Source organism: Lampris incognitus, chromosome 10 (genome assembly GCF_029633865.1).
Source record: "Lampris incognitus isolate fLamInc1 chromosome 10, fLamInc1.hap2, whole genome shotgun sequence".
NCBI lineage: Eukaryota > Metazoa > Chordata > Actinopteri > Lampriformes > Lampridae > Lampris > Lampris incognitus.
The window spans coordinates 20226415-20244414 of NC_079220.1; the positions used below are offsets into that span (position 1 = coordinate 20226415).

Sequence of the window (18000 nt, forward strand, 5' to 3'; positions counted from 1 at the left end):
TAGTCATTTAATAAGCGTAGTATCTTTAATTACAGACAGATTTGTACATTACATACGATGTCCATAGAGTGCAACACAGAAGAAAAGCTCATTCTATTCTGCCTTTCTTTCCTCTCTCCTCTAAATATTAAATTAGCATTCCCGCCAATTGGAAAATACTATCATGGAACGCATACATGTTTGGAGTTACACTGATTTGCAATATGGTTACATTGAAACTATGCATTTTTTAGCTTCATCAAGAGCACATTTAAACCAGTGACCAGTCTGACGTAGGCTACATGTTCTCCTGGCCCTATGTAACCCCAACACCGACACATAGGGAACATAAGGCTGAGTGAACTGAGGAATGACCCCAGCTACGCCATATTGTATTTGATATGTACAGCAGTGTTTCCCATTGAAAAAAGGTGGGCTTATAAGCTTATCCCTAATAACTTGTCAGTGATAGGTCCCACATGTTTTCTAACTTTTTAACAGACCCTGGCTTTGCCGTGGTACCTAACGGCATAAGAACGTGGAGTGAGAATGAGGTGATGTAGAGACCGAGTAAGCCCCAGGGTGCACGTTTCTACCAATAATTCCATTATTCTGAGTGGAGAAATAGTTTAGACCATGTGACGCGAAGGTTTCCACTGAATACAATGTAGATGGAGGGAAGACAACAATATTCTCCAGGAATAGATTCTCCAAGATCCCAAACAGTTTTTCCATGTGAAAAGTTCAATTTCTGTTGGTAGCTTATAAGGACACGAGAGCAATGAGCGTGTTTGTTCCATTCTTTTACATCACATTTTAACATGAAGGTCAACAAGGATTTAAGATTAAAACATGAGAAACATTTGCTTAATCTATTCATTCTTTTTTTTTAAATCAGTGAATAATCAGTAATCAGTAAAAGGACCATCTTTACCTTACCATCTTAATATGCTGGCCTGCCTTTATTGGAAAACAACAGTAATTTGCTTTAGGGAATTCTGTCTTTGTAAAACTGCTACTATAATTTTTAAGCTGAATTTCTTTTTGGAGGCAGTATTCAGCTTCAATTATATGCTTTTGTAACGACAAAATGAACAATGATTTCGGGGAAGAAAAGGTCCCCAAAAACTGCCAAAAAGTCTCATGTAATGGTCTCAGATGGTTTTGCCAACACAACACAGTTTCTAGTTTTTGGCTAAGCCAACTCATTTTGTATGTATTTTATAGCAATTTTTTTTAGTTTGATGATAAACCCAAACTTCACTGGCCACCTCATGTTTAATGCTCCACCTTAACAGAGAGGGGGGGGGGATTATACATGGATAAAGAAAGTCAATTTTGACTTTGTGACACCTGCCAAAAATTTAAAGCCAAAACACTTTGACCAAAAATGATCTAATCTCTAAGATGGTTTTGGCAAAATCGAAGAGATTCCACTTCATTAAACCTTCCCAGATGTGTTGGTTCTGATTATGAACGCACCTATACACAATTCATTATAATCCCGCGACAATAAATTCAGTGCCATTGATTTAAACTATCCCCTTACCTCCATTCCCAACTCTCTCGGGTCTACTTGTATTCAAAAGAAACACAATCTTTTCCAATAAATAGAGACACACAAACATACACAAACATCCAACCACAAGAAAAGAGCAAGCGTCAAAAGTTAAACACATCCACAGCCAACTTTTCTTTTTCTTTTTTCTTTTTTTGACATATCCAAACAGGCTTCAAGCATTCAAAGCAACACGTCATATCACATTCATCGTATCCAAATGGACCAGTTCGTGTTTGATAAAATCCATGCAATAAAGCACTTGTTCACTTCATTCAAATGTTTAAAGGTCCCTTAAAATGAAAAATGTATTTTCCTTCTTGTTCTCTCTTGTAATATGCACTTGATTTACAGCTTACACTGCTCTAGAAATTCACAAGGACATATTTTGTTTTATTTTCATCTTTTATAAGAGCATTTTTCGCTTCCTGACAAAGACAATAGGTTTTCAGTTACGTTATTCTGCACTTGTGGGCGTACACAAATAAAAATGTCGAATGAATGAATGGGAGCGAGATTGAGAGAAGACGAGTGATCTTCTACCACCAAACTGAAACTAGCCAGTAGCATATCAGTCTGCAGTCTTCAAAAAAATGCATGGACATGATTGGCCGTTAGTCAGATCAAACTCCCGCCCCTCATAAAATCCCACCCGACTGATCCATTACATTTGGATATACGTCAAATTGTGAATGCCTGCAGTGCTCGAAAAGGCCATTTCATGGGACCTTTAAAGTCTGGAATGACTTAAGTCTTATAGTGTTTTAGATACCCTCAAAGAAGATGTCTTGAAAAGAAAACACCCTTTTTATCAGAGTCTCCCAACCCCCAACAACGCTGTGGATCCCACCAAGAGAGGGAAAAAAAACAGCAGGGGAGTGACAGAACATGTTGAACTGATAGGAATTTTCCAGAGGAACTCAGTGCCCCATCAATGCAACTGCATCCTCCTCTGGTTAGGCATCACACCCAATTCTACTAACTACCTTACTAGTGTAAAAAACATTACAAACGCATGAGGGAATATGGGTGAAAGCTACAATCCCTTATTGATTTCACCTGTTATACCCACTGAAGTCATAAAGGGAGAGGAGCTGATTAGAGAAATACAACACTGCCATTGGGTTTGAGAGTTCTCAACTGTAGGAACATGTGTCTGATATCTTGTGCACCACCAATTTTGTGGGGAAAGATGAGAGATGATTTAAATAACTTAGTCCTAGAGCACACCATTGAATGGCCCTCGTATTTAGAATAGAAATATATCTTAACATAACAGATTGAAGAAAACTTCCATTTTAGAATTAAGGGACTTTTTTTTCCATATACATAATCACAATAACTCACAATAATCATACACAGCATATTATGCCTGCAGTACACTGATACGTTGTGCGTGTGTGATTTAATACCCATATAAGAGTCAATGCTCCAGTGTTATGGGCCTATGCAAGATAAACTCTCAAGATTAGGACAGGAAAACGGAAAAAAAACAACTTATCAAACTGCTGAAATGCAGCAATACTGTAAGACACACCCAACTAAAAGTGCAACGAGAATCACTTCATATTAACTTTTAAAGGTAGAACAAGTAGGACTTTCCTTAAAATCAATGTATAGACTCATACAAAAATAATTCCTCTCAATCATCACCTATGACCCACTAGACGTGTGTGGCGGTGTCTGCGTCTGCAGAGATCCTGTCCTCTGCCTGTATTTTCTTATTTTGCTGTGTGTGGAATGTTTATGGGTGTTAACCTTTGGGCAGCAGGACTATAAAAATGTAGCGACCAGGTGCCAGATCAAGATCATAAGCACGCATCCAACAGGAAGCTACGACAATGACGGATACAGCACTGAAAAGACGCAAATATAGCAAGGGGAAATGCCAAGCGGACAAAGCTCGTTCCAAAACAAGAGTGAATCTGGGGTTGGCTTTCACCCATTGGCGAGCACTGAAGGAGAGGATGGGATGAAGAGCGACGCGGAGTTGGCCTGTACACTGCGATGTGTTCTGGCCACTGCAGTCAGGGGGCGTGTCCTTCTGGTGTCGATGAGCCCGGGGGGGGGGGCAACTTTGAATGTTGCATTTACAAACCACAACCGACAAATCCTACTCGTTCTACCTTTACGCTACTTGGTCCATGGCTCAAGTATTTAGTAAAGTGGATTTTCAGTTTGTGACAGACTGGCATGTCAAAGAATGTTTAGATGATGACTCAAATGGTAAGGTGGCAATAAAAAAGTGACTTATGATGTACAGTTAGTTCACACATTTTCTCTCTGTAGGTATGGGTGTTTTATCATTTTAGCTCTTTCCTTCCCTGTCTTATCTGTCTGCTAGGCAAAGTAACCAGTCTGCCACGATGAAGAACCACGTTGAATGTAGACTGTAGAAATATGTCTCTCTGTGTCTCCCAGTGTTCCTATGCCAAGTGACTGGTCTACCTCTACAAAGGCTGGTGCTGAACATCATACTACAGATTGTGGACTTTAGATAGTGTTATACGTATCCTCAAGAGTTAGGTGAAATGTCTCTTTAAATGGGTGTAGAGTTGGGAAGATCTCCATCTGTTTCATATACCAAACCAGAAAAAAGGTAGGGAGGAATGAGGGAAAAGTGTCCTTTGGATTGGAAACATTCTCCTTCCGCCGTTGGTTTTCCCATCCTGTCCTCCTCTCCACATCCTCCTGTTCCTCTCCTTTTTCCTCTCTTCATCAAGGTGTGTCTAGCTGTGTTTTACCCCATTAATCTCTCTACCTTCAAACCTCCTATGACTCTTTCACTTGTTCACCTTGTAGTTTACAGCTTTATCTGCTTTCCTTCCTTCCTTATCCCTCCTTTACCATCTCCCCCCTCCGCCTCTCCTCAGTAGCGTGTGGAGTACCAGTCATTGTCGGTCATTTGAACAAGCTCATTGACCACATCCAGTAGATTGAAGTTGTGTTTCTTTAGCAGTCTCTGGTTGAGAGGCCGATCCCCAAACCCCATCTCCACCAGCACTGCCATCATGGTGTCTTGGGTGGATGAGTCGATTGGAGGCTGCACAGGAACATTTTACATTCAATTCAGACAATTATAAAGGCACCAAGTGTCCACAGCAAAGTGTAAAAAGTACGATCACTACAAAAATGGCAATACAAATGAAATGATAGCTGGAAAAAGTGCACGGTCCTGTGATTAAGGTCCACTTATATAAATAAGGAGTCTTCTACTTTTAAACACAATGACAAGGGGACATTTTCATGTTTCCGCAACTAAGCTGATTAGCAGATAACAGATGGAACTGAAAACAGAGGGCTCATTGACCTGTGTGGGGCCTTGGCCAGTAAACAGGGCCTTGTAAGCAGAGGCTGCTACTGATAACGCTCCCTTGACCAGGCCACCTGTGATACCTGGGTGCCTGGAAAAAAATATAAACACAGTCATCTTCATTTACACACAATTGGTGCAAATATACACGCAAGTTTCTCACAGCTTTTATTAGTGTTGTAGACGGTATTCCATTGTGAGGCTGGACTCTGTGTGTGTGTGTGTGTGTGTGTGTGTGTGTGTGTGTGTGTGTGTGTGTGTGTGTGTGTGTGTGTGTGTGTGAGTGACCTGGGGTCATTAGGGTTGTCCTCCTCGGTGTCTCCATTGGCTTGGGCATTGTCTGTCTGGGGCTGTTCAGACCCATTATCTGGCACATAGCAAAAATAAATTTATCCTTTACTCCATAGCAGTTTAAATTGCAACAAGGAGTAGTGGAAGTTAGTTGAATGTGGGTGCCCCTGTGGGTAAAAGCAGCAGTGTTTTGTAGAAGAATGACTTTATTTCACATATGCATTGCCCCTTGGTCAAAAGTATACACGTATGTTCAATCCTCTGGTAATGGCTTGGGCATTGTTTTAAAGAGAGTGAGCGATGTAGTGGTATGCTAAGATTTTCATTGGGAGTGATGAAGAAGGACAGGGTTAGACATGAGTATATTAGAGGGACCGCTCAGGTTGGACGGTTTGGAGACAAACCAAGAGAGGCAAGATTGAGATGGCTTGGACCCGTGTGGAGGAGAGATGCTGGGTATATTGGGAGAAGGACGCTGAATATGGAGCTGCCAGGGAAGAGGAAGAGAGGAAGGCCAAAGAGGAGGTTTATGGATGTGGTGAGGGAGGACATGCAGGTGGCTGGTGTGAAGGGGAAGATGCAGAGGACAGGAAGAGATGGAAATGGATGATCCGCTGTGACGACCCCTGACGGGAGCAGATAAAGTAGTAGTAGTAGTAGTAGTAGCACTAGTAGTAGTAGTGAGAGATGTAGTAGTGAGAGATGTAGGGGTGTTTTGGAAGGTAAATGTGTTTGCAAGATATACAGTGATGAGGTAATGTAATTGTGGCTATGTACCTCGTCTGTGTGCAGTAAATTGTTTAGTCAGCCAACTCTAAGACAAGCTTTTGGAATCAATGAGATGTCTAATCTTTTCACTGGTTATGCTCATTTCATCAATGCGGTTGTATAGAGGTATCAGAATTAAATTGAGACGGGCAAATGATCAGTGACAAACCCCTTGTAGGAGCTTTAGACTTAGTTTTGCATTTCTAATAAAATAGTCATAGCATTTTCTACCATGATGAATACTGGTCAGTTGTTTATAGTGAACTATCAGAAAACTGACAGAGAGGGGTAGAGACACTTAGCAAGACACATGTACTGTACCAAATGTACTGAGCATTAAGAGTTCATGTGAGAACATTGCTAATATAATAATAATAATCTTGTACAGAAAATATAGCAACATGTGAGTCCAATCACTGAATTCAATTACGCAGCCCAACAATCTGGAGCTGAATTTACCTGTGTGTGTGTGTGTGTGTGTGTGTGTGTGTGTGTGTGTGTGTGTGTGTGTGTGTGTGTGTGTGTGTGTGTGTGTGTGTGTGTGTGTGTGTGTCTGTGTCTGTGCGTGCTCACCATCCTCAGTCCGGTAGAGCTCAGTCTCATCTATTCCTCCCTCTGCACCAGCCGTAGCTGCATCACAGTCTGTCTGTCCGCTGCTCTCTGGACTACATACCAAAACAGCAACAATCCTCAGTCAAAATCTACCGCAAGAGAGTTAAGGCACTGTGCACAACAGATGAAGTTTAACAGGGAATCATAAGAAAGGCACCTTTTTCAGACAACATGAAAATAATTTCAATAAATGGATTTAAAGCAAACAGTAGGAGTAAATTTTGCTGAACACAAACACGGCCGTCCTTGTGATTAGTAATCCAGTTGAAGCAGTGCATGTCATTGAGTGCTATAGTATCTTGTTTGGTGATTGTTACACACTTTGTCTACTAGACCTTACATGTTTAGTAACTGAACTGAGCGTACATGTACTGTGCTGGCACCAGATGTGCCACAATTAGAGTCGGTTCAAACAAACTTAGTCTGTTTAATAATAATAATAATGATGATCCATCCATCCATTAGCAGAACCGCTTATCCTGTTCTCAGGATGGCGGGGATGCTGGAGCCTATTCCAGCAGTCATTGGGCAGCAGGCGGGGAGACACCCTGGACAGGCTGCCAGGCCATCACAGGGCCGACACACACACACACACACACACACACACACACACACACACACACACACACACACACACACACACACACACATTCATAGCTAGGGACAATTTAGTATGGCCAATTCACCTGACCTGCATCTCTTTGGACTGTGGGAGGAAACCGGAGCCCCCAGAGGAAACCCACGCAGACACAGAGAGAACATGCAAACTCCACACAGAGGACGACCCAGGATGACCCACCAAGGTTGGACTACCCGGAGCTCGAACCCAGGACCTTCTTGCTGTGAGGCAACTGCGCTAACCACTGCGCCACCGTGCCGCCCAACAATAATAATAATAATAATTCATAAATAAATAATAATTAAGTGTCTTTATAAAGCACTTTTCATACAAGAGCTGTAGCTCAAAGTACCTAAAATATATATTCAACAACATTAAAATGGGCAAATAGAAAGACTATAAAATTAGACAATAAAAAAACACGATAAAATATATACATAAAAGTAAAAACAGAAACCATTAAGAACAATAAAATATGAGCTATTTAGTAAAAAATAATAATAAGAAGAATGACAATAATTAAAAGCCAAATTAAATAAATAGGTTTTCAGCTGTCATTTAAAAATATTCACAGAGCCCATATCTCTTACAGCTCTTGGTAGGGTATTCCATAATTTTGGAGGATAGTTCAAAAAAGCTGTGCTGCCTATTTTCTCATATGTATAATTGTGTGTATTTAAAGACCCAGCAGTAGAAGATCTAGGAGCTCAGGAGGGATTATAAAGCAACAAAGGGTCTGCAATGTAGGCCAGTCCCAAACCATTTAGAGCTTTAAAAACAAGTAAAAGAACAAGGTTCTTTTACTTGTTTTTAAGTAAAAGAACAAGGAGGAGTAAATATTCTAAACGATACTGGGAGTGTAGCTAAAACTTGGATAATAAGCTCTCTCTTCCTTGTTTTGGTTAAAAGTCCAGCTACACAATTCTGAATAAGATGACATTTTTCAACTTACTTCTTCGGAAGACCAGTAAAAAGAGCATTGCTACAATGTAATCTGTTTGACATGAAAACATGAAAAAGTTTTTCAGCATCTCTATATGATAGAAATGGTCATACATTGGCAGTGTTTCGTATGTGGTAAAAAGCTGCTTTGGTCACTTTCTTTATATTTGACATAAACTTTAACTCTGAATCTAGAACAATGCCCAGGCATGTTACTTCTGATTTAATATCGGGAGCCGGATGCCCAAGTTTGCAAGAGAGTAGATCTCTTTTAGCTTGGGGGATCACTAAGAGTATTTCAGTTTCATCTTCACTTAGTTTCAAGAAGTTATTGGTTCCAGTAGTAAGGGAACACAGGGCATCATCATCATCAGGCTTGAGCAAAATATACATCTACTACATGTCATCAGCATAACTGAAAATTAAGTTTATATTCCCTGATGATATTACCTAAGGGGAGCATGCAAAAAAAGGAGTGGACCAAGGCAGCTTCCCTGAGCAACACCGAAGGGCAAATCATATTTTCCTGACACATTATCTCCAATGGTAACAAAAAATTTCCTCCCTGAGATGTAAGACCGGAACCAGTTTAAAACGGTTCTGAAGAGCCCAACCCAGTTCTCAAGGCAATCGAGCCATAAGAATATCCTGGTCAATTATGTTGAACACAGCACTTATATAAAAAGGAATCGGAGCAGAGACTTTATTGGCATCAGTGTTGATTCTGAGGTCACTGACAACTTCAACAAGGGCAGTCTATGTGCTGTGGTTAGCCCTGAAACCTAATTAAAACATTTCAGAAACATTGTTTCACAAACATTCTCAGAATTCAAGTTGCATTTCAGTTGTAGGTTAACACTACCGCTGTGCACATACAGTAATACATATGGCACAACTACATACAGACAGGCTTCAGATTTTATAGTTTAACCCAGTTCATGACTTGGGCTGTCACTTTTCCCAAAAAATCCAGTTGAGTGAATTTGAAATGACTTGAAATTTGTTTGAATAAATCCGAATGCACTCCCCCCATTCATTACCATAATACATGCAGTCTGGACTTTTCTTTTTTTTTACACACGGCCCTCCAACAGGTAACTAACATAGAACTGTGAAGAAACGAGTACAATCTGTTTAAAGTATTTTACCTGTTTAAGTATTTTTTCCTTCTGAAATAGTAGTAGATAGTTTTAGAGAGCCATAATTTACTGTAATTATGCACAAACTGAACATAATGTGACGTTTCTGCGCAAACACTCAACTTGCTGTATGAGATTATCTATGATTGTGCTTGTTTCAGTCATAATGACCTTGGTTTGAGGAGGGGTTTGGGGGGTGCTACCACCTCAGGAGTCAGTGGCTCATCGTCCAGCGTCTGAGAGGTACACAGCATGTCGATGGCACTGTTAGTTACCGACAACCCCATTCCCGCTGTCATGGTACTCTCTTCTGCCTCACCCCTCTCCCCTTCTGGGGTAGTACGGCCCAAGCAGTCAGAAAAGGGTGTATCTGGGTCAGTGGGGGTCTCTGCAGGGACATCACCTGGCTGGGACAGAGCTGAGCTGGAATGGAGATCACAGAGAGACAGAATAGGTGTGATTGTGTGTGTGATTGTGTGTGTGTGTGTGTGTGTGTGTGTGTGTGTGTGTGTGTGTGTATGTGAGGGCCATCTCAGCTGTTGATGATGTCACTTCTGTCGTTTTGGTGCATACTACTGATTACTGATTCATTTTCATAATGCTACTGTAATGCCATATTATCACAATTATGGTCAATCCCTTGTTGCCTGCACTTGCACTGTAGATACAAATTGGAATCAGTCTGTGCAGTAGAGACAGGAGGTGGCACAGTAAGCCCACCCATAATATGCGTATGCCAACTTGGGACCAAATGATGTAAACATAGCAGGATAATCACAGCTGCAGTTAATAAAATTGTTAAGGAGTCTTCGATTTAGGTATAGCAATGAGCCAGTACTGACAAACTATTGAATGCTGTTAATCCTTCTCATTGCAACACCTTAGTGAAACGGACCAATCATTCATTATTAGCTGCAAATGTGTTTATCCCGCTATGTTTACATCATTTGCAGCCCAGCGTTTATAGATAGTTTTTCACTAAATGATAGCAAACTCACAAAAATTGGTATAGGGTTTAGTTGCTCTTTAGTTAGATTCCATACCCTAAATGAAGACGCATCAGAGACAGGGAGACAGCAAGATGTGGGGACGTGCAATTTCCTTAGCAATCTCTCAAACAACAGAAACTGCAAGATGTCTATTATTTAGTCTGTTTCTAGTCTTGCCGGAGAGCTCTGGCTTTGGTGCAACATTTTCACAGTCTAGGATAAAAATGGCTTCACTTTCCAAGCCCACTCTTACTCCAATTGGTGCATACGGGTACATATTTTGAACTTGAGCATATTTCTCCTGTTGGTACATACTAATCTGCTTTTAAACAAGCCCTCCTTAACTGTACCCAAAAATGTTGTTGCACCATATGCTATTCAAATCCTGGGCAGAGTGAATGAGTTCATAAATTTAGCGTTTACCTGTACATGGACTCCCCGAGTGGTCGACTGGTATCAAAGCAGTCAGGGAGGATGATGATGTAGTCTTCTGAGGATGCTGATGACGAACGACTCCTCATCTGTTCTCTCTGCTCGTCTCCATTGGTCTCCTTTTTCTCTTCCCCCTCTTCTCTCCCCTTCCCCCTGGGCTCCACACAGATGCTCTCAATGTCCGACTCCACTCCCTCGTCTGCTTTGGAAATGATAAAACTCATTAGTTTGACTCAAGATCAAGCAGATTAATTTTCTGTCTGAATCAATAGTTGCCTCGTAGTTTTCAGAACAATAAACCTGCAGTGGGGAAGTTTTGTTTCTCCCTTCTGGCAGTGAGAGTAATTACTTCTCTTCTTTCACCATTCCCCACGAGGAAAAGCTACAACAATGGTTATCTGTGTTTGTCCTCACATCAATCGCTTTCTTTTTTTCTTTTTTTTTTAACTTTAATCCTTGTTTCTTTTTTCTCTGCCGCATCAGAAACCTTTCTTTGATGCTTCTTAGGTTTTTCTGCGATGGCGTCCAAGCCCGGAAGCTTTCTGGCAGAAAGCCCTGAAGTTAAGCTAATCAGAGGAATGCGAATGCTTTCATTACATAGAAGTTCAGCTCTGGAAAAGCAATCATTGCTGGTTGACTCAAAACACATCTCTACTGGTGCTTTAGCATGGGAATGGGGCACCAGAAACCAGATTTAAAACTCTGGTATACTGCAAATTACAGAGAGATTTACCTAATGGTGATAGGCTTAATCATCACTGAGTGAACTCGTTTGGCAAAGGCTTGAATGTCACGGACTTTCATTTATATGTAAAAGTCTGGCACTGTAGCTTTAACTTTTCTGCGACTGCTCCAGTAGAGACACAAAGCTGCCGTCAATAGACAACTAAGGTTGCACTAAGCAGCTTCTACAGTGTGAAGAGCATCCATACAAATGTTAAGGTGAATTTGAGGCAAATTTTTGAAAAGTAAAAACCTAGACGATTCCAAACGGACATTTCTTTTTAGCTAGTTTCAGGCAAATAAATTATCTCCTTGGATGTAGGACTATGTCATGAAAAAATTTCATAAGAAAATTTGATGACGGCTGACAATAATTATTTGTTATTGGAGAAATTCAAAACAATCTATTACTATTTTTCACAAAATCTCTTTAATAATATACCTATTTTTGTGTCCTTTTTCCTCAGAGGCATGAAAGATTTTAGATATTCTCTTAAACTCCCCAAATTTTACTTTTGAATTTAAAACCTTTCATTCTCATAGCTTCAAAATTCATATGGAATTGCTTGTAGAAAACTGAGCTAATGTCTATTAACAGGAAGGTTTTGCTGTGAAAGAACATGTGTGCTCAGCCAAATTTCCCAAGAAGTTAATGGGTTAAAAAAAAAAAAAACAGTCTTGCTTAAGTAAAAGATATTCTAAAAATATCCTAAAACCTTTTCAGCTTTCCCTCGAGGTCACTGTGGTTTATCATTCTCATTCTGAATAAACAATGTTGATCCAGACCCAGCTGATTTAGAAAACACAGTTCATTCTGTTTAATAAATGATACCACTACATGATGATACAACTGGGTACTGGTTAAAAGAGGAGGACCATTAAGGAGTAGTTGCCCTTAGTGCTGGCAGAAGATTGGTGTCTTGCTCAAAGGACATTACCCAGGGTGGACACATTGAAAGACTAACAAATGACCTTTTGTTTTTGGGACAGTCTTTCAACCACCACACCTGCCATGAGAATGACTCTAACCTGTGATCCTGTGCTCTTGCAGTGTGGGGGCTCTTGGTGGAGCAGAGAGTGGGGCAGCGGCTGTGCAGGGGCCAGGGGCTGGGGCCGGGGTCACTGAAAGAGGGGCTGGAAGGCAGGCTTTCAGTGGGGCTGGGAGGGAGGCCTTCAGAGTAGCTGGTGCTTTCAAGGGGGCATTGGGGCTGGTGGGGCTTCTGTCTGGACTCTTCTCTGTCTTGACCAGTTTATTCTTCACACAGGAAGAGGCGGAGCCACCCTGGGCCGCTGGACGCAACACTGGAAGGCAGCAGGGACAGGGCTGTAAGATTTCTGAATACTTGTCAAAGACCATTTCAACCAAATCGGTCACATTACATCATATTCAGTCTTTTGAAGAGGATTATATACACAGTGGCACTACCATGTTAACTACAGTGGTTAACTACAGTCACAAACAACTTTTTTATATATTCACATATAGTGATTTGGCTGATGTTTTTATCCAAAGCGACATACAAGAGAAATCAGCAAATGGTGGACAAATTCAGATGTTACCAATTGGCATCAATAGGTGTTGCATGTGTCAAGTCAAGTGCATTTAGCATAGATGCACCTTGGAGTGTCACAAGGCAGGGAATAGAGGAATCACAGTAGAAAGTAGAGGCACATTTCCATAAGTTAGAAAACTGGCAAATCATGCCATCAATTGCAAGTAAAGAAGAGCTTAATAGAAGAAACCAACACTAATGGTGTTCAGCTAAGCACGGGTGTAATAGTAACAGTCAGTGCCAATTCATATTCATACTAAAGTTGCACCAGAGACCACTTTATGGATTGAGGTAAATCTTGAGGACAGATGCTGGGGATATTGGGAGAAGGATGCTGAATATGGAGCTGCCAGGGAAGAGGAAAAGAGGAAGGCCAAAGATGAGGTTTATGGATGTGGTGAGGGAGGACATGCAGATGGCTGGTGTGACAGAGGAAGATGCAGAGGACAGGAAGAAATGGAAATGGATGATCCGCTGTGGCGACCCCTAACGGGAGTAGCCAAAAGTGGTGGTAGTAGTAGTTGAGGAGGAAATGTTTTCTATACTATATTCTCACAATAACATAAATGTTAATATGTACTAACGTGTTTTTATGAAAAACATAAGTAAAATTTGCTAGAAACTGTGACCTTTGATCATAATCCTTGAAAGTACTTGTATGTTGAACTTGTATGGCCTTTACCTGTGCCCGGGCGTGTCCCTCTTAGGGGGGTATGGTCAGGGGCCTCCTCCAAAGTTAGGGAGCGAATCACAGTCTCACACACAAACTGAGTGCCACTGATGTCATCTTCTCCTTCCTCCTGGGCTGGGACTCCGCCCACTTCCGATCCGGGACCTGCCCCTTGCGGCACATCTGAGAAACGAGATTGGAGGAATGGAATTAAAAAAGAAAAAAAGGTTTCTAAGTCAATTGTTGTGAAGTACAGAACAGATATTTTTTGACTTAGATAATAGCAATACAATTTTCTACGTGACATTTTTTTCTCTTTCTTCCACGATAGAAAGTTTATTCTTTTAGGAATTAACCAAGCAATGACAAAATGACACTAGGAGAATTTCAGAATTTTCAATAGAGAAAGACCTGATCACCTATAATACTATTGACAACTTCGACCTCTTCCTGGATCAGACCTAATGAGGGACTGCTCTTGTCCTGCTGGAGGCCCTCATGGGTCAGAGGAGACATGCAGGGTGTCATGTCTTGATGAGTATATTGATAGGCGGTTGAAAAGTTGTGGTGGTGAGGGTGGGATAAAAAGAGAGAGAACATCAAAGCAGAGATGGATGAAAGGACAAAGAAAGAAAGGATTGACAGTAAATCTAAAAGTTCAAAGCCAATGAAATGAACACGATTCAGCACAGTCGTTGACAATGCTCACCAGCTTCTGATTAGCTAATATCTCCTGGCACAAAATACAATCTAAACCACAAAGCAGGGGTTTGGCCAACAGAGCTTAGCAACAACATTCTGAATCAACTGAGGAAGAACCACTGAACTGAACAAATAAGCAATGTCCTACTCCTCACTCTATATTGCAGCTTTTTTGAAATACAGGGACAATATCGAACACAGCACCAAGCCACTGAATGCATGAATGGATAATTTGTGCTTTTGTAGGCAGTCATTTTTTTTTCAATTTTCCCCCTTTTTCTCCCCAATTGTATCTGGCCAATTACCTCGCTCTTTTTTTTTTTTGAGCCATCCCGGTCGCTGCTCCACCCCCTCTCTGCCCATCTGGGGAGCGCCCCGACCAACCAGAGGAGGGGCGCTCCCTCCCTACTCCAAACCACATGCCAAGAATCTGGTTGTGATTTTTTTTCCCCCAATTGTACCTGGCCAATTACCCCACTCTTCCAAGCCGTGCCGGTTGTTGCTCCACCGCCTCTGCCGAGCCAGGGAGGGCTGCAGACCACCACATTCTTCCTCTGATACATGTGGAGTCGTCAGCTGCTTCTTTTCACCTGGCAGTGTGGAGTTTCGCCAGGGGGACGTAGCGTGTAGGAGGATCACGCTATTCCCATCAATTCCTCCTCCTCCCTGGACAGGTGCCCCAACTGACCAGAAAGGCACCAGTGCAGCGACCAGGACACATACCCACATCCGACTTCCCACCTGCAGACACGGCCAATTGTGTCTGTAGAGACGCCCAACCAAGCCGGAGGTAACACAGGGATTCAAACCGCCGACCCCCGTGTTGGTAGGCAACAGAATAGACCGCTACGCTACCCGGGTGCGGCAGTCACTCATTTGTCTTCAATTTTTGGCTGTAAGAAATCAGTTCATAAGGCTAGGACATGCTTCTGTGTAGGTACATGTAAACATCTGTGCACAGCAGCACAGAGAAGGGGCTTCTGGGTGACTGTGGCTCACCAAGTGCACAGACATGCACAGCTCCATAATCTCAACAGTAATCTGACAGTGTCCAATGCTGACTGGTCGAGCAGACAGGGCTATCTAATAGCATCACATCATGAGACCAAACAGTAGTTTATGTTTTGTTTTGTTTTATTTTCCTTTTCATTTCCTTTGGCTATACCTGTGCAATTTTATTTTGTAAATGCTAGTGTTCACCAGTGTCTCATTCAAGTATGTAAGAAAACACCGTTTAAGCCTAAATCTATAATTTAGTGCTTGCCAAGACCAAATCATAGATCTAGTGTGATAGTGTGCTGAGGCATTACAATCCAAGTTGCTTAGGGGCCATCTGTTTCTTGCTTATTATCAAAGCCATGGCTGAAAGATTTCCCTTACAATCTATCTAAGCATGTAGAAACTGACATATGTTAACATGTGTGTGTGTGTGTGTGAACATATGTGTAAGCATTTGTGTATGTGTGAGTGAGGTGGGGCAATTCATGTGATTTAACCATATGAAAGAACTTAACACATCATCCAGCCATCCATCCATTATCCAAACCGCTTACCCTGTGCTCAGGGTTGCGGGGAGGCTGAAATTTAAAAACTGTATTTTACCATGTCTTACTAAAAGCTCTGTCAATATTTTACCTTCTAATGCATGATTTGTATCTTTAATGGAAAACTGAAGAAAATCCTGTATGAATATTTCCCACATTCATGTTTCTTGTTCTAAGCCTTGCTGTTGTATGAAAAACAAAAATCTGTCCGACTAGATCTTTAAAAAGGGATTATTAAAATTATTGTTGATTGACCAGTCGGACAATTGCCAGCTAGCGTGCCAAAACCACGTCAGACCCAGTGAGAATGCACAAATCTATTCATGAAATGTGGGCAAGTTGTTAGGGTAAATCGAAGGGACCCCAGGAACAATCCAAATGCCAAGAACAGCCCACGTGTTCGCCAGCATCCACATGTTCCCTTGTCTGAATGCCTGCCTGCCTGACCAACAGCCGTAAATTGGATGAAATACTTGTTTGGAGACAGAATGCACTGGGATGGTGCCATCTTACCAGCAGGGGTGTTATTTGGGACATTTTCCAGTTCCTGGACTATGTTGATGTCCAACAACTCAAAAGACAGCAGGTCCTGAGTAAGAAACAATGACCAGTCACAGAGAGAGAAATAGAGAAGGGGGGGCAGGGTAAACACATCAGATTTTGTCATGTACTACCTTTATAAGTATGGTCATAAACAGGTAGTGGTCTGAAATAATAACTAAAAGAAAGTCTAATATGTCTCACTTTATATAGCCTACTAGGTACTACAGATAGTCAAGTCAAGTCAAGTCAAGCAGGTTTTATTTGTCCCCAGGGGAGCAATTGCTGGGTAGCAGCTGCAACATTTAAACACATAAACACTCCACAGAACACATAAGGCAAATAAATACAACATGTAGTGAGGAGAACAAAGCCAATGAAATGTATCAACGAAATAGTGGCAGACCCCCCCCCCCCTTTTTCTCCCCAATTGCATCCGGCCAATTACCCTACTCTTCCGAGCTGTTCCGGTCGCTGCTCCACCCCCTCTGCCGATCCGGGGAGGGCTGCAGTCACGTGGAGCTATAACATAGGCCGTATAACACGGCCTAAGTTATCGGTTTATAACCCCCTTGAAAGATGGCTATGATTGGTTTAGCATGAATACTGTCATCACACAGAAGAGACGGAGAGACCCTCCGTCTCTAACCCAAACCCTAACCCTAACCTATGCTGCCTTCCCTTCTGATGCCGATGGCTAACGTTAGCTATCAATACACGTGAGATTTTTAAACCAGCCACAGCTGCTACAACGAGCACTCACCCTCCATCTCGTCCGTATGATGACAGTATTCGTACTCAACCAATCATAGCACAGACAGACGAATATTAATGAGATCTTTCAAGGGGGTTATAAACCTATAACACAGCCTATGTTATACCTGGTCACATGCCTCCTCCAATACATGTGGAGTTAGTTGCCAGCTTCTTTTCACCTGACAGTGAGGAGCTTCGCCAGGGGGAAGTAGTGTGTGGGATGATCATGCAATTCCTACCAGTTCCCCCTCCCCCCTGAACAGGCACACCAACTGACCAGAGGAGGTGCCAGTGCAGCAACCAGGACACATACATCTGGCTTCCTACCCGCAGACATGGCCAATTGTGTCTGTAGAGACGCTCAACCAAGCCGGAGGTAACACGGGGATTCGATCTAGCAATCCCCATGTTGGTAGGCAATGGATAGACCGCCACGCTACCCAGATGCCCCGATAGTGACAGATCTTAATAGTATAGAATGTACATAACAGATCTTAGTAATATACACTCTATTCTACATTCCAGTGGTATGTCACCTGAGCTGTGAGCAAGTCTACAGATGGGATGTAGTACTCCTCTTGGTCCAGTGACATCAGGGGTTGGTCCCTGGAAGTGACACAAGCCTTCCCATCCTTAGCCCCAGTCAATGGGTTCTTACCCTGCAGACAGAAGAGAATAGCACAGAGCAGAGGCTCTGTATACAAATATTATACAAATTCTGAGCAGCCTTGGTTGATATGGAGGCTAAGCTAACTGAATATGAATTGTGAATCTTCTACTCAGCTTTTCAATGTACTTATTTGTCTGTGAAAGTGTGTTACCATCAGCGGATTGAATTAAGGTGAGTTACATTCTCTCTTATTGCATGCC

The 18000-nt window shown here is 41.9% G+C and overlaps 1 protein-coding gene across 6 annotated transcripts in view; it reads right to left on the reverse strand.

Moving 5' to 3' along the window:
* Nucleotides 1-18000, reverse strand: part of nbr1b (NBR1 autophagy cargo receptor b) — a 44832-nt gene continuing 26832 nt past the window's right edge. For 2 of the 6 annotated variants that reach the window (XM_056287901.1, XM_056287899.1), the window contains 11 exons: nt 17667-17789; nt 16348-16423; nt 14008-14118; nt 13601-13771; nt 12395-12667; nt 10634-10844; nt 9393-9644; nt 6483-6574; nt 5139-5217; nt 4848-4941; nt 1-4580 (listed from right to left, as the gene is read on the reverse strand). In XM_056287901.1, the coding sequence (XP_056143876.1) occupies nt 4407-4580; nt 4848-4941; nt 5139-5217; nt 6483-6574; nt 9393-9644; nt 10634-10844; nt 12395-12667; nt 13601-13771; nt 14008-14118; nt 16348-16423; nt 17667-17789 (1656 nt within the window). In that variant the 3' untranslated portion in view covers nt 1-4406. Of the gene's footprint in view, nt 4581-4847; nt 4942-5138; nt 5218-6482; nt 6575-9392; nt 9645-10633; nt 10845-12394; nt 12668-13600; nt 13772-14007; nt 14119-16347; nt 16424-17666; nt 17790-18000 lie in introns of those variants that run through there. The other 4 variants (XM_056287900.1, XM_056287902.1, XR_008810845.1 and 1 more) reach the window with 4 other exon arrangements.